The 17,871-nt window shown below is 39.4% G+C and overlaps 1 protein-coding gene across 1 annotated transcript; it reads right to left on the reverse strand.

Annotated features, from left to right (window-relative positions):
• Window positions 1-1,382: 1,382 nt before the first annotated feature.
• BBS7 (Bardet-Biedl syndrome 7) lies at window positions 1,383-17,459 on the reverse strand (the record flags this gene model as incomplete). Its single annotated transcript, XM_082281763.1, has 19 exons — window positions 17,342-17,459; window positions 17,113-17,178; window positions 15,800-15,862; window positions 14,782-14,957; window positions 14,010-14,196; window positions 13,194-13,266; window positions 12,167-12,283; window positions 11,197-11,327; window positions 10,535-10,619; window positions 9,007-9,109; window positions 8,246-8,438; window positions 7,110-7,184; window positions 5,975-6,040; window positions 4,937-5,076; window positions 3,811-3,975; window positions 3,625-3,734; window positions 3,413-3,516; window positions 1,832-1,955; window positions 1,383-1,516 (listed from the first exon to the last, which is right to left on the reverse strand). Exons 1-19 carry the CDS (start codon window positions 17,375-17,377, stop codon window positions 1,383-1,385), a joined length of 2,148 nt encoding a protein of 715 aa, XP_082137889.1. The 5' UTR covers window positions 17,378-17,459.
• Between the last annotated feature and the right edge of the window lie 412 nt (window positions 17,460-17,871).

Genomic DNA, 17,871 nt, shown 5'->3' on the forward strand with positions numbered 1-17,871 from the left:
AGGGCGGGGAACTTATGGGGAGGGAAGGCGGCTGCCTGGGACACTAGGCCCCGCGCCCGCCCAAGGGAGGGAGAGAAGCGCCTCAGGCCTTCCCGCCGGGAAACGTGTGTGGGAAGCGTGCTGGAGCTTGCCCAGCTGGGCTCGTGAACGCGTCCCGGCAGGAGCGGCTGAGGGAGAGGGGGAAATTAGTCGGGAGAAAAGCTGGCTCGGCGGGGAGACCTCGTCACTCTCTACGGCTCTCTAAAAGGAGGGTGTAGTGAGGTGCCCGCAGTGAGGGGACAAGAGGAAATGGCCTCCAGCTGAGACGGGAGATTTAGATTATCAAGGAATCACAGACCACAAAGCTAATCTTGTTCCAACCATCCTGCCATGGGCAGGGACACCTTCCACTAGACCAGGTTGCTTGGAGCCCCATCCAACCTGACCTTTAACAGTTCTAGGGATGGGGCATTCACAGCTTCTTCGGGCAACCTGTGCCACCTTCAGATTAGACAATTAGGAAAAAAATTGTCACTGTTAGGGTGAAAGAAGTTGCCCAGGGAGGTGGTGGAGTCACCATTCCGGGAGGGGTTTAAGGGGTGTCTGGATCTGGTGCTGGGGGATGTGGTTTAGGGGTTACAGTGATAATGACAAGCTGATGGTGGAACTTGATGATCTCAAAGGTCTCTTCCACCCTGGCGGGTGGTTCTATGCCACTTCAGTGGAGTTGGTCTTTTTTCCTTGTGAACAGATCCCTGTCTCCACAAGCTGCTTCATCTCTTCTAAGTTTAAATAAAACCAAGTGAGAAGGTAGGTGGAGTTTTGAAATGAAGCACAAGGACGCTAGGGAAGCATGGAGGAAGTTTAATGCCATCCATCCCTAAACAAGAGTTTAAATGCAGCTGTCTTCAGTCTAAATTTTAGAGTTCTTCTCCCTCTCTTCATACACCAGCTACATCAAGTCTGGTGACATTCTCATACCACATTCTCAACACAACAGACAAAACTAAGTTAGGTACAGCTTAAACACACAGACGTCTCCCAAATCCATCCAAGTCTCTGGAAACCAGCTTCTTCATCCATTCTTGCAGCTGGGGGACAGGCTACTCCATGTAATCTTAAACAGTAGTGAAAACATTTTTGCCAAAAGGATATTTGGTATTTACATCTGATTGTTCTTGAGCTATTATATTAACACTGTACATAAAACCTCTGCACACAGTTAACATACACAACAGTTTATATGAAGTTTACTACTGTATCCAGTATGGTAATAAATATGAATAAAACCTAAGAGCTGACAGTACAACAAAAGACTAAAAGTGTTTTTCTTAAAAAGTGTTTTGGACTTGATACTGAAATGCCTTGGTTAAAACCAGAAAAATTACTCTGCTTTTTCCTTGTCAGGCAGCATCAAAAAAAGCAATCAATCCATCTTGATCACAGCCATCCAGAATTTCCAGAAGGAGAGGAACTTTGGTTTTCACATTGGTGCCTTTAAATTTAAATTTATCTATGAAGAGATCTGTGATCATACCTGCAAAGGTAAAATTCCAAAAATTATAATTTGCCTTGTTTTCAGTAGGAGGTATCTACTTTTAGCTCATGATTATGTACCAACTATACCAGTTGTTAGAAGACTTTTTTCACCTCATGTTTTAAACAATGGTTGAATTGTAAACAAATCCAAACCATTTAACTTTTATACATTTTTAAATGCCATCCTGAATTTGAACACTATCTTTAACCATGTCCATAAAGACAAGAATCATCTAAATATAAGCAGCTGTCTATTTCAGCCATGTCTCTGGACATTAAGCCCCATTTAAATAAAGCTGAATTATCAACAAACCATAAAGTCTCTCAAGATGTGCAGGTTGTCTCTTGTATTCCTCCAGCAGCTGATCTGCCTCTTCCAAAATGCTGCGGTATTTTGGGAGCAGGAAGTCCACGTTCCCTTCATGAACTTGTAATTCCTCAAAGACAGTTTAAAATGGTAAGAACTAACAGCAGGTAGGTCTCACAAGAGCAGGTAAGTGAGAAGAAATTAAGCTTAGATATGTCAGAAGGAAGTACTTCAAAGGGAAGACAATCCCCTTCTAAACTCTAAGTGTTATTTTCAGAGTGCCTCATTTTCTAGTCTTCTAATGAAATGCCAGATGTCACTTGTCACTTCATAGACTGGATTCTCAAAATCCTGTGAATCCTGTGTATTACAGCTTTCAGCTCTGAGCCAGAACAGGATCACACTGTACAGACTCAAGCCCTTGACCATACTTAGTCTAAAAATGAAGGTAAATTCCTAAAAAAGTGTAGCACACGCTGAAGTCTGAAGGTAAAAGTAAACTCTGAAAGTATCACTCAATTTGTGACAGCAAGAAGTTTTGAAGGCCTCTTCTAAAATGCCAGCAGACCAATGTGGGATGGTCGATAGTAGAGATCTTTTTATCCTCCAGAGAAAGACACTTCTGTTCTAGACAAGAGGTAATTATGTTGTGCACTGTGAGTCTGCTGGGATAACAGCTTTCATCGATCATTAGATTATTTTACTCCCGATCAATAAGTTATCATCCAAAAACTGAGTGACAAAATAATTTGTTGAAGACTTGCTCTCTAAAAAAAGCCTAAAACAAGCAAAATGTACAACACCATTATTATTGCACAAACACAGTACGCATTAAGAATAAATTCTCTAATAGTGTTTACATCCCTGGTTTGCCAAACCAAGCCCAAGTAAAAACCTTTTAGTGATAATAAAGATTCACACCGTTCTCCTTAGTAGCCAGCTTTTCTACTATCTAAATAATTCTGACAAGTATTTGCTGACCCCAAAAGGACAAGAGAGAACTGGTTGTCCATTTTCGCCTCCCCTCCCATTAAATAAAAAATACCAACTTGATGATGGTGAGTTTTTAACAGCAAAATTCTGGTTGTTGGCAAAGAAGTCCAAGAACTGAGGCAAGCTGCCTAACTGGTACCTCCCAAAGACTGCTGAGGAGGGTATTAAGCAAAAGATGGAAAAGCAGATGATTCAGAAATTATGAGAGAATGGTATTAAGTTCCAAAGCAAAGGAGTTGCATCTGGCCTGGATGATCTAAAAAACTATACATGTTAGTGGAAAGAGAGACAGAAGGAGCTGTAAAATAACAGCGGGCTAGAAGAGAACATTAGATGATAAACCTGGCTGCCCTTCAGCTGTCCAATTTAAGCATCTTCAGTAATCCTACATGTTATTCACTACTTATATAGCAAAAAAGAATTTTCCTTCAAGAAATCTGTCTCCTGGACACTTAAAACACATGCTTTAATTTCATTTAAGGGAACAGAAAGGGAACAGATCCCCACACAACACACACCTGACTCGAGCCATGGTTTGGTACCTGACAGCATAATCCCCCATAAAAATCAAACCCCAGGAGTCCAGATACTTACTCTCAAAGCATCTATTAAGTGAACCTTCTTGGCCAGCAGCTGCTGATACTCTAATTTAGGGTGGATAAGCTTTAATGTGTGCCTCACAGATTCTTCATTTACATCTAGCAGGGAGTAAAAAAGAATCCCAACAAGCAAATGAGTACTACATACTCCATTTATGGGAATATCAAATGAACTGAAGAACAACAAAATAGAGAATAAATTTTTACCATATGATATCTTGAGATTAATCTTCCTTTTAGTAGCCTCTTTGGAAAGCACATCTTTGAGGATAGATATTGTAGAGATGTTGTCAGATTTAAAATATCCCTCACCTTTTCTATAAAGGAAGAAAAATTTTAAATGAACAAACTTAAACACATATGCATGCATTAAGTTTAGTAATTGTATTTTACCTGTAGGTAGTTTCAAGCTGTGTTCCCAGGAAGGTGTTCTGAAAATAAAAGGTGATGCACTCTCCAGCAGGAGTCTTTTCAGGCACCTCAGGCAAGCAAAACACAATCCAGGAGTGAATTTCAGCAAAACTGAACTGGCCTTTGAGCATCAGTGTATTCATGGGCCTGTAACATTGTGAAATTAAAAGAAGAAAAAAGATAGTTAGGAAGGAGGGACACTGTCCATGTAAAAAGTTTAGTTCCACATGGTGGTTTCCTTTTAATCAGCAGCCTGTAAAAAGCCAGGTCTCTCCCTAAGTACAGATACATATTGCAGATTACAGCTATTTTTCTGTACTGCAAGATGCAAAGCTACATGCTCATTCAAGTTTTACCTCCCACTAGGCATGTCAGATCTGGAAAAAAAAACAAGTTGGAAGTTTTTGATATCCTGTTGCAAGTTGTTAAACCCGAAATTTAGGACAAAGGTGAGTAACTGACAACAGCAAATATGGCTAAGACAGATCCTCAAAAGCCTCCCGTGCTGTAAACCTCAGACATAGCATTTTTATCAAGAACAAGGCACAGTGGAGCTCATTTGCATACTGAAGCTGTTGGTATCATCCCTTCAGTCTTTCAGTTTTGGTTGGAACAAGCATATCCTTGGAGACAATACGAGATATTAGCTGAGGGTGGGCAAAAATCAATTAGAAATTGTGTAAAATACTAAATTCCTATAACACAGAGATAAAGGTAAAAAAAGTCTTGGCTCAGTTTTGGGGCCAAATTAGCTGTGAGAAAAAAGTTAGAGGAAAAGGGTGGAGCACAGAATGAGGCTGAAACTGAAAAGACACAGTTACCTCCACAGGAGAGTTTCCTTTCTACCACACCCTCAGCTCTACACATGGGGCCGGACTATAACCCAGGGCAGTAAAATGAAAAATAACCCTAAAACAAGAATAAAGAATGGCAAAGAACCTATTTAATCCGTAATTTCTATTAAGAAACCCACAAAATGGAACTACAGGCTCAAAAGTGTAGTTTAGGGCTTAGAAATTCCATACTGAAGTTTACAGAGCAAATGCTTCAGCTGGACTGTGTCATTTTTTCCAAGCGAAAAAAGGCATTGATTTTTCTTTGCAAATACCTGTCCTGGTCAATAGAATGAGTTCTCTGGTGAAGTGAAAGTGGCTTAATTTGATATTGATGAACTTGACAGGTTTTTGGTTGAATTCTGGGAGTTACATACGCCTGGAGTGTCCCGTACTGTCCTTCAATCGAGCGAACCTGCAGAGAAAAGAAGGACCCACAGAAAAGAAGAAAAAGAAAAATTTTATCACTGTTCGGAAATCTGGTGAATATTCAAAGTATGTTAAAGAAATACTGTAGCACTTCAAGAATATTTAGAGTATTATATTTACTTGGTAGTGTCAATATAAATAAAGGAGATGAGTCTTAAAACAAGATGACGCAGTGTCCAATGAAGTGCTGCTGGATTAGATGAATCAAATACTAATAAAATAACACCCACTAACTAATTTTATGATATTCTAAAATAAAAAGTCTCAAAATTGAGAGCTTTACATAAACATGTATCAGATTAGCAGGCTGCAGTAAAAAAGAGAAAACCTCATGCCTGTGTGCACATTGAGGATTTTCTAGTCAGGATTTTCTTCATTACTTCCCCTGATGGTTGCCATAAAATGTGTGAATTTGGTGGATCCTTAAAAATAAACTCCAAAACACCAACATGCCTTTAGTGTAATAAGCATGGAATGACACGATTTTCTTCCTCTCCAAAATACAAATTGAGTCTATATTCCCTTGTTGGTTCCCAATGTAACTTCCTTCAAACACTTCAAAGGATAAACAGTGCCAGAGCTTTCTCTCCCACACCTCCCTCTGCTTTAAGTTCCACACACTGCTTTCAGTATTTTCCCAATCTGTGATGTCCCCACTGCTTTCATCTTAGGGACACTCAAAAGGACCCCAGGCTCCCCTCTAACATAGTTTTAGAAGCCTTTAGAAACTCTAAGACAAATAAAAAAGGAACACAAGCCCCAGGTTAGAAGGTTCTCAGGAAAGAACCAGAAGTAAAGACTGGACTGATCCAGGTAGAGAACTCTCCATTCCAGAGCAGGAATAACCATTAATTTATTGTGGAAGATATTTTTGAGCATTTTACCTTAAGTTCAAGTCTTGTTGTATTTGCTTGGCATCTGTAAGTTGCAAGAAGAAAGTTGCTATTTGGCTGTAAACAGGAAAAAAAAACCAAACAAACAGGAAAATAATACAAAATAGGCCTGTGGATTCACAACATTTCTACTGGTCTGTTTTAACTGTAGACATGTTACAGTAAAGTTTTTGCTATGCATGTACAGCTATTTACAAGGGTTAAATACAAAAAAGCAATCCTTCGTTCCTCTGAATTTTCCAATTAGTTTTAATTATGGTAGAGTTTAAAAAAATTAAATCTCTCTATAAGGAGAATACAACCAAAGCCTCTTACACTCTTTAGTATCTCTATGAAGATTACATAGATACCTACTTTTCATCTGAAAAATGCATGTCAGCCTGCCCCACTCATCTGCAAAATTAGTTCAACATTCAAAAACTAAAGCAGGATCAGTAAGAAAATACACCAGAAAAAGTGCTGAATTAATCATCATAAATGGCAAGAAACCTAAAATAAAAAGCTGATTTCTGGGAGCTCCAGGGCAGAACAACGATGTGCAAATTCAGTTCTTAAAACTAAAATAAAGGACTGTTAGAAGGAAAAAGATTTTACAGAAGATTTTCATAAACTGTAAGGTAGTTTCTGGATTTTCCCCCCAGGCCCTCAGTGTCAATAGTAATTCCATAGCTATTCAAGTCTGCAGTTATTATGTATTAAAAAAAGCATGCAAACATTTGACTTCCCACACAGCAGAATTGTCACATTCTAAAGATGTTTTTAGAAATTAACTAAGTAACACTCTTCACCTAAATTGCTTGGAAGTAAATGTACGTGATCCTATGATACAGAGAGAAGAGAGCAATACTGAATGTGTCTCTCACAATCCTCCTCAGGAACAAAAAAAAAAGGAAGAGAGCTGATATTTTTGCACATACTTAGGTTTTCCTTACATCAGGATGTGCTACTAACTGCTAATTCTGCAGTATCTCTAATGCAGCTGTGCTCTCCACAATTACCAGATGAGTAGTTTAACTGAATATTAAACTACTCATCTACTAAATGTCCTCCAAGTTCTACTTTTACTACACAGTACTCAGTGTTTTCACCATGTAATCTCTACAAACATCATCTCTGTTTCACTCACCTCAGAATCACAGCTGCTAAAACTAACGACGGCAGAATTTTTATCCACATCCAGCAAGTCTAGTGGGGCATCACTCTGCAGCACACAGGAGGAAGGAAAAGTAAAGAGCTTACGTTTCTGAGTAGCTCCAAGTCCATTTATCCTCTAACTGTCATCAATGTTTTTAATAAGGGAGAGGCAAGAAGATTGCTTCATCTGAGAGGCAAAAGCCTAACAGACATGCAGCTTACTACTTAATCCTGGAGTAACATGATGATCTTTCTCTTATTCCCTTACAGAGTCCTGAACTCCTGGGGGGCTGGCTTACCACAACTTCAGTGTAAAATCTGTAACTATCTTTCAGACATGAAAGGTAGATTAAACAATTTCATTATTCCCCATTTAGCTATGGAAACATCAGATATTATAGAGTGGCAAATTAGCTGTAGCTTAGCATTGCTCTGTAACATCCTTAATAAAAAAAGGATTTTTATTAAGAAGTGAAAAATAAAATCCTACAGTAGTTCTTTCCCATTTGTTGTAGCCAGCTCGCCTCATAAATTCCTCCTTGTCACATTTTTCTCCTCATGCATTTCCCAAAAGAAGGTAATTCAGTACAGCTACTCTTTCTGACTACCGAAGATGACGTTAATTTCAGCTGATACAGTAGGAGGAATAATTAACCAAGGTTGCTGTGATGGGCAGGAATATTTCTCCCCAACTGCACACAAATCAGATGCTGTTCCACACTGAAAGTGCACAGGTGGCCCATAAGACTCTGAAATTAATTTTCCACTACAGAGTACTTACCTGGCAAGTGAGAATGTGCACCTCACTTAATTGGTGTTTAAATAAGGACATGAAAAAGCAAACACAAAGTTACAAAGAAATCTTCTGTTACAGCAGGCACTGTGGTTTATTTTGGTAATGTAACATTGCTCTGCTCAGTTAAAGTTTGTTGTATTTGTTCCCTAACAAGCATTTACAGCAGTTAGTTCAATACTGCAACATTGAACACTTCAGCTTCCGCTTGCAACAATTCAGACTTTTAAAAAAACAAGTACTTAAGGTGCTATAACTTGGCTTTTTGAACTAGAAAGTGTCTGAGTGTTTTATTTATGCATCAAGAAAGCCAACAAGAACAAAGCCCCACTGACCTGCACCAGGACATTATCTATGGCTGTCTGCACCTCCAAGATGAGGCTGTAGCTGGCATCATCCTTGTTCAATGTGAACTTGTCATTCACACTGAATGCAGGTACTGAGGAAACTGCAGTGCTGGACTGAGAGGACTGCTGGTATTTCTCCCGTTCCTGAAGTACTTTTATCTGCAGTTGTTCCAATTCATTCCTAGAAAAGGGAAACCACTCTAACGTCTTTAAAAAATGCAACTATAAAAGCTACCCTAGAAATTAGGTAGATTAAACTTGCAAGACAATCCTGTCTATCTCCTGTCCTCAATTTTCCAGCCAGAAGTGACTGATGACTCCCCTTCCACATACTTTGCAAAGATAAAATACAAACTCTATCACATGGACATGTAGATTTTACACGCTCCTTGCCTAAAAAGCTTTCCTGAGACACAGGAAAGGACAATCTTTTTCCTTCAAGAATGCAATGCATTTTGAATAATATGATAGTGACTTCTTTCCTGCCATCGTTTAGAAGCTATAGAGCAGCACAGAAGAAAGGAATCTTGCTGATACTGAGGCAGAAAGTATTAAGATACCATAATGTGAAGGCAAGATAGGAAAAGACCGTGAAAGGAGGCTGCTATTCATTTCTGCTTTGAAAAGGTTTGATTCTACTTCTAGGTATATTAATGACAAAGAAAATCCAGTGAGATAGGAAGGAGAGATGACATTTCAACTTTTAACATTTCAATTCTTCCATTTAAATTTCTTTCTAGTGGAATTACCTTAAGGATGAAATCTTGCTCTGCATTTCTTGACTTAATTTTAGTTCTTCCCCTGATCCACCTTCTCTATGGACAGGTTCTGTAGTCAGTCCTGTCAGCCAGCCTAAACCAATATATGAAGTTTATATTCCTTATAAGCTAAAAAGAAAAGTCTACACTCAGCTGTTGTATGCATGGAGGGATGTTTTTTCCACACACTGGGTAGAGAGAATTGAGCCTAATTTAATCCTTTTTAGTAGGATTAATCCTAGACTCTGAGCATAATTTTCTATGGGTTTCATTCTTAAACTGGAAAACATTAGTTATTCTTTTTCATTAAGTACTTTGAGCAATAAATCCCTCTATGACAGTTTTTAACTGAGCACTTTGATTTTTTCTCACCTCTCTTTTTCTGACAAAACCTTGCATTATTGGCAGTACTATAGCTGGAAACAAAACAAAAGCTGTGCAATGTGTTTTTAGCAAACTGTATGCTGCTCAGTGAGCTTAGAGATTGAATGCTGCTGCTTGAAAAAAGTTATACTTTTGCTTACTAAATTACACTTATTTATAAAAGTAAATATTAGTTGATTACATTCTGATACCTCAGGCATGATATGCAGACATGCCAAAATCAGTCTAGTGCACATCCTACCAGAATTCACCTTTGAAAGCTCACAGGGGAACACAGGCTTTCACTTTTTCCCTTTCTTCTGTGATCCACGGATCTTTACAACGTTCCCACTAAAAGCCACAAAGGACTTAGGCTGCAACAGTACTGTGGCCAATCACACCAAAACAATTCATATGAGGTCAGGTGTAAGAGTCTTTTGATCACCCAAAAATGTTTAAAAGAGCTACTTGGAACACCATTATTTCTCAGTAACTGACTGAGGAATGTATCTTGCCAAATGACATGATTTTCATTACAAGAAGTTTTAACAGGTTAAATTTTAGAACTGAAGGTAACTAAAGAGAGAGAATTAGCAATATTTTAGCTCCCAGCAGCTGACATATGCAGCATGTTTATCACGGCCTCTGTCAATCAGGCCAATACCTCAAGTCTCACAGAAGAGCTGCTGAGATGCCACACATGGGGGAGCTTTATTTTCTACTGAAAGCAAAACCAACCCCATTTAAAGCCCTGTGAAGCTGAAAAGGAACAAGATTTTGTAAAAGACATGAAAACAAAAGAAAAACATGCTTGTCTATCAACATTTTTAATATATATTAAAAAATCATAAATAAATCCTTCAGACATAACATACTCAGTATTTCATCACAGTGAGGCAGCAGTTTACACCAAAGTATAGCCAGTCACTGTGCTACACATGATGAATATCTTAAAACATAAAATCCCCACAGTTTAAGAAACATTTTCTTTAAGAGTAAATATTAAATCAGAAGAGATCTTTTCAACAAAACGTTGTTCTGGTTCCGATCAGAACACAAAATTTTAAGAGATGTGAGCTGCACTAACAACATAACCTGCTTCATTTTATCACCTCACCACACATGGCATTTATTGTGTCAGTGATATGAAGCTTACCTGAGTATGTTGCTGCTAAAATTTCATCATAGCCATCTTTTCCCACACAGCCACCCTGGATTGATGCAATGCTCTCTGATAAAGCCTTCAAATAAACACATTCAAGCAGAGGGAAATATCACTGCACTCATTTTAGAAGTTTTTAGAAGATTCTACTCCACATAACAAACACATTATGAAATTGAAAGCAAAACACTGATAGACAGTGTTTTTCCAGCAGGAATTAGCACTCTGACTGAAATGAAATGATCACTCTGGATCCAATTACTATTTTAAGCAATTCATAACCAAAGTAATTATGCTCAGTGAAGTCTTGAAGCTTCCATTTATTAATCTGTAAATTACACACTGTACACAACACTCTCTGTTTTTTCACTGAGAGAGCAGCTCTGTATTAGGTTACACCCAGCAGTCAACTGAGCCAGAATTTTAGCACGCACTCTCTACATTATCTTGATTTTTGCTCAAATCAGCACTACTTCACTTTCTGGCTCTTACGTTGCTACCATACTGATTTCAAGTTCATACTGTCAATGTTACAAACCTCTTAAATTAAAAACAAACCACATATTTTAGCAGTAATGATCATGAGAGTTTTTAAATACAGATTATCGTTTTTAATTAATGTCTTCTTCCAGCAGAGTATGAAGATGTAGACTTACATAATCATGTCGAAGGACAGGATCATCAGCACTCTCAAAGTTATAGATCTCTATCATTCCATCATCTCGTCCAACGAGTAATTCCTTAACTCCATCTCCCAGAATGTCAAAACTATCAATACACAGAATACCTAACAAAGAAGAAAACAAAGCCATTTGCTTCATCTTTATTAGTTTATGACACAATAATACAGAGGTCATGCTCAGTTACATGGAAAGAGACTCCTGGCCAGCTTTTAAGGTGTTAATAATGAGATTTCTGGATGAGTCCTCAAGAGAGCTGAAGTCCCTCCCCTGTGCTTCAGGTTCAACGTTAACTTTTATGGCTCCATATTTCATAGAAAGACTACGGACATATGAGGAAGCATTTAAAGAAAATAATGTGGTGATAACTCTTACAATTAAATAAAAATATATTTATACATTCCATCCATGATCTCCTCTTTTACAAAGAAGTATGGGCTCACAGATGCTGCAGAAGCAGCACACCAAGGGTAAAACTGGGTAAGTTTTCATCAGTTAGACCTTATTGTGGAGACATATTCCACCTTCAGCCAAAACCCCTTATTGTGACTCTTTAGAGCCCTTGAAACCATTGAACAATCTGATAAATCTGGCAGGTAAATTTGCCAAATATGCACACACTTAGAAAAATGATAAACATTTCAATCAATCATATTTGAATCAACACTGTTTTACAGATGCCACTTTAAAAATAGTGTAAAAACAAAAGTATGCTAAAATACTGGAAATAATACGAACACAAGACCCAAAGCAAGACAAACTGATTAAAAGTATTTGTCAGAAAATCAGAAGAGTGAAAGAGACCTTAGTCACATTAGTATCATATACTGACATAATCACAATATGCCTCCAAAGTTAGCTATGAACAAGATTTCCTGATTATCCTACTTGTAACAAATCCTCAGGAATGCTGGGTAACTAAAGAGGGAGGGATTGAGACACATACCTCCTCTCTTCTTTTCATTTCCAATTTCCCACTTTGGTATTGCCTTGGTACCAGTAATCTGGGTGAGACCCAGCTTCCCATCAGAAGTTCCATACACAATTTCTTCCCCAGAATCACCTAAACACAGAAACTGAACTTAGAATCAATAAAGTCATGTACACTGATTTTAAAATGCTGTGTATTTACAGTCTACAGCCAATGGGAAAAGAAAACACTAAATCAGTGATGTGCAACAGAACTGTCAGGCTTTGAACCCAAAAACAAATCCATGAAAGCTGCACCCATCCCGATCATTTCCTCATGGCTATCACTCTTCTGTGTATGGCTGCACCCCTGCACTGAAGTTCTGCCTAAAAACCACTCAAAAGCCAATACTTTCTATTTCAGCAAAGTTGGGCTATTCAGTGGCCTTTACAGAAGAAAAACAGAGAAATCCTTTCAGAACACACACCCACTATGGAATGTTGTGCCAAAATTTCAGCAATTAAGAACTACTTTTCCAAACCAGCTCTGGATGTTTGTCACATAGTCTAACTGAAACTAAATTAAGCTCCAGATTAACCCTAAAGCGATTTCTGTGAGGTTAGAGCAGATTAGCAAGAAGGATAATCAAACTATTTTAAGTTTGAACCTTCCAGTCTTAGTTTATGCCAGCTCTACTCAATATTCTCAGCCACCCATGTATTCCAGTTATGGAAAGCCATGTGTAAGAGAAACACAAACCCAAAACCTGGACATGGCCTCCAAAAGTCCAACGTGTATTTACACAGTGAGACCCCTCATATCTCACTGCTGTTGTAAGAGGCCTTCAACTGAACGTGAATATAATTCAGAACTGCCTAAAACAGTCATATCTATGTGTCTGTATTTAATGCAATGTAGAAAAATTACTTCACATAGTTTCCTGCTGAATTTATAACATCAGCTTAAAAATCAAGACAAAATAATTAACAGAGACAAGCTATAAACCTTAAAAATGTAATAAAATAACATTATTTAGTTATGTGTGTATTCAAAATCTTGTTACCCCCATTTCCATTGCTCAGAGCAAGAACAGTAGGTGGCCCAGGAACTTCTACTTCATAGAGCAAATCAGATCCCTGAAGACAAAGAGAACAATCTTGAATGAATTTGTTTAAAAAACCAAAAAAACCACAACCAAAACAACAAAAAAAGAACAACCCCAAAACACCAGCCACAAACCAAACCAAAGCCTCACAATGACAAAATTATTATGGATCATACTAATAGGTAAGATTTACTTATTCAAACCCTTATGGGAGAACCACTTCTAAGCCAAAAACAGGGTGAAGTTTGTAGAAATAAAACATAGGACTCTTGAAACGTGTTGTTATCATTAAAAATGATCCAGGAACTCACCTGGCAATTTAATTTGTTAAACCACTTAGCATCACTCAGACTTGTCACAAGAGTAATTTATGAGAGCCAGAATTCCCAAAGTGATAAAGACTTAAGGAAATTAAATGTGTATGTGAGCACTTTTAGTTAGAAGGGACCAATTTGTCATCTGATGTAGGAACCCAGAGTGCAGAGAATATTTCTCTGCACTCTGGGTTCCTACAATCTACTTCCACCTATGAATTCCAAAGCCTGTTTATAGTGGTTTCATTAATCCTTATTTTTTTGCAAGTTTATGATAATGATTTTCCTTTTAAAAAACAGAAGAATAAGAAAGGGAATGCACCAGCAGCAACACTGCCAAGTAAGGCACAATACACTGATCCTTATGATGTTTAAGCCATGCTGATATGCTGATTCCCTTAGTAATGAGTCCAATTCCATAGCATCAATACATAAAACATAAAGAAGGAAGCATTTTAACCTGTAACACCCTGAGGACTCTGTCCTGACACGCAAGCACTGGTGTGATGCAGTTCACTTTGTCTACAGGGAGGCAGAGAACATCATTGATTTTATCTCCTGATAGGAAGTAGTGCTGGTCCTTGCAGTCACAGTAATGGTTATAGATGTAGCTTGCACAGAGGAAGAGATCTGCTCCTGAAATGTACCTGAGGAAAAGAAAACACTTTCCTGTAGCATTTTGATGCAGCAACAGTCTTTTATGCTTTTATGCCTTACTATGCTTGCAGCTCCAAGGTATTATGGGGCCCTGCAAGCTATTCCAGCTTTAAAAGGTCCTTATAAATATTAACATTTACTACATGGTTTCTGTAGCTCTCATATTTCTACTTTGTCTTCAGGTAAATTCCTAAGAATATCTTTATAGAAATTTCATTACTGTATTTTTTATTATATTAATTTTTCTCAAGCTGATTTGTCTGGCAGCATCTTACAACACAATCCAAAAAAGATTTTGCTCCAGGAGGTATGTGGAAAGGACACACTGTGGCAACAACCCCAGCTCTGCTCACTTGGATTTTGCACTGCTGTGAGTGCCTCCAGACCCTGCCCAATTCCCCCTACACTTCCAAAATTTCTCCATGATATTCCAAATTCCTGCTACAGGTCGCAGCACAAGCTGAAGCTGGACTGGCACTTAGTGTCACCTACACAATATGCTTAAAATCGTTTCATAAAATCATAAACTAACAGTCTGCTACAGCTCTCAAAAAAATGCAAAATATCATACTTACATAGCTTTGATGCTTTCAGTAAGGTTAGTTTCAAATGAAAGAAACTGCTTCCCTCTTTTTGTGAAACCTCTGACTTCTGATCCTATAGCCACAAAAATTTTCTCCTGTGGTGTGTTAAGAGCTCCTCCCAGCTCCAGTCTTGAGATTTTTTGTCCTGGCAGTGTCTTGAACACTGGCTGTAAACAGAAAAGCAATTTTCATCATCACAGTATCATATTTATGGTAATTTTTTAACATAAAGGATAAGAAATTTACTTTACAATTTCTGGCAAAACTAAGATGCAATGGGTTGTACACAGACAAAAATAATCCGTACATTTATCTTCAGAATCACAGACCAGTCAAGCATTTGATAAGTAAATAAATATTAAAAGCTTTAAAATATAATAAATTAAGACTTCATTACTTCAGTATTATTTATTCCTCCATGGGAAAAATTCAGCACTACTTTCAGCTGTTTTGTTTGTGGTTTGTTTTGTATTTTAAAGAACAACACACACACTCCCTCCCTCTTACACATCACATTCTTATTCCAGAAGTCTACACAGATTTATTTGTATTGCTACAGGATCCTTATGAGCTAACCATGAACCTCCTGAAGGGGAAAAGAAAACCCATGAAAGAAAATAATAATTTTTTTATTGAGCCGGGCATAAAAAGCAATCAGTTTGTCCAAATCCCTAAGGTGATTTAATGAATCTCTGCAAGTGTTCATCCTGTTACAGTAACTGTGTATGTGTACAGGCTTAAGTCCAACTTAACTGAAGTGCAAAGGATGTGGAAATTACTTTTTTCCTGATGATCCACAACAGTGTCTCACTGTGTAACTGTGGAAGACCCTGTGTATGACCAGGCATGAGATCAGCATGCCCTCACCACAGTTACGTATCAGTGCACAGCTCTACCTAGAGACCTTTCACAGGTATCTTATTTGCCATGTCGATAAAAAAGGGACTTTCAAAGTTCACTGGGAAGAATATTTCAAAAATAAAATTTTAAATGGAACATTTCCACTTACCACAGCTTCCCCCTTTTTTATGCCAAAACACGTAACGACCCCATCCTGATCTCCAACAACCACCTTCAAAAGTACAATACATTGTTATTTTTTATTACACACACAATTGTGTTTTTCAATAATGCTTTTCCTGTATTCACAGAAGCACAGAATGGTTTGGATTGGAAGGGACCTTAAAGATCACTCAGTTCCAACCCCTGCCATGGGCAGGGACACCTTCCACTAGACCAGGTTGCTCAGAGCCCTGTCCAGCCTTCAACACTGCCATGGATGAGGGATCCACAACATCTCTGGGCAACCTGCGCCAGGGCCTCACCACCCTCACAGGGAAGTTTCTTCCTAATATCTAATCTAAACCTACGCTCTGTCAGTTTGAAGCCATTGCCCCTTGTCCTGTCACTACATGATATTGTAAGTAGTCCCTCTATTATAAAATTATTTATATTTTTATATATTTAAGGACTCGAAATTCTAGACTACTTAATTACATATGGGATTGTAGTTCAGAAATCTGTATAAAGTGCTATAGATAGGATACTGAACAGCAATTCAAGTAAAGGCATTTACAATCCCTTTCCTATTTCGACTTGTGAACACTGGCAACCATGAGGTGAAGGAGTATTTGGGAAGGGTTGTATTTTCATACTGAGACTTTATTACCGAAGGAAAAAAAATGCATTGTTATTTTTATTAAGTTTCTCTAACTAGGTTTCCTTAATTTGAACTTATATTAAGAAAAACTTAAATATAAATATTTCATAGAATCATCAAGGTTGGAAGCGATCTTTAAGAGCATCATGTCCAACCATCAAGTCGTTATTATTACTGTAACCCCTAAACCACATCACCCAGCACCACATCCAGACACCTCTTAAACACCTCCAGGGATGGTGAGTGACCCCACCACCTCCCTGGGCAGCCTATTCCAATGCTTGACCATCCTAACAGTAAAATATTTTTTCTAATATCTAGTCTGATTCTCCTGTTTCAGCTTCAGGCCATTTCCTCTAGTCCTAAAGTGTTAATAAAACCAAAATAAGAGAAATATGGAAGAACTCCCTTGTGGTTTCAGCAATGCTGTAAACTGCAAAAATTCTTTCCTGGTTCTGAAAGCTTTCCAATCACAAATTCAGATCTATTTTTCTATTTTTTTCCAAAAAAAGCTTTTCCAAAGGCCCAAAATAGGCTTGCATAGTTTTTCTCTATGACATCCTATAGCCAAGGAAACTCTGGAGATGATTAGCAATAGGATGAGGCATAGGACAGGAGAGGCAGCGAAGCCTTGCGCGGGAGCCCGCGGCACCAGGCGGTACCTTCTGCGTGGCCTTCTTCCCGGAGGCGGGCAGCAGCCTCATCGTCTTCTGCGCCGTGACTCCCACCTGTGGAAGAGACGCTCCTGAGCAGGGCCCGGAGCACCGGGACGCGCCTCGGGCCGCTCGCAGGCCCCGCCGCGCCGCCGCCCCTCGGTCCCGGGCGGGCCGTGCCGCCTCGGCCCGGTGCCGGGGCGCTGTCGGGGGGCTGCCGGGGCACTGCCGGGCCCACCTGCAGGTAATCCACGCGTGCCAGGCTCGGCTCCATCGCTCCCGCGGGACGCGCGTCCCTCCCGCGGGCACGGCGCGACCGCCGCCCGTCACCGCGGCAACCTCTGCGCGGAGCCGACCTCCCATTGGCTGGGCTGGCGGCCGGGGGGCGGGACCGCGGGCAGGCGGGCGCCGCGATTGGCCAGAATGCGCCGGGGGCGGGGCGAGGGGCGGGCAGAGCCGGGAGCGCCCCGGAGCGGCGGCGGCGGCTCGGCCGGGAACGTCCCTGAGGGATATCCCGGGCTCGGTGCCGAACCACCGGGACGCATCCATACAGTAGGAATGCTTTATTTTACAACGAAGCCAAAAATAGCAGCCCTGCACGGAGTCTGAGTTAAAAAAAAAAAAAAAATCCTTACTTTTCCCAGAGTAAATACCCTGAATTAAGAAAGGGTCGGTGCGGGTACGTGTATACACAGACAAGTTAAACAGTGCTGCTGCCATTAGATTCGCACTTACCTGGTTCTCAGCAACTCCTTGTGGTCATAACCA

This window comes from Coloeus monedula, assembly GCF_965178545.1.
Source record: "Coloeus monedula genome assembly, chromosome: 5".
NCBI classification, from domain to species: Eukaryota; Metazoa; Chordata; class Aves; order Passeriformes; family Corvidae; genus Coloeus; species Coloeus monedula.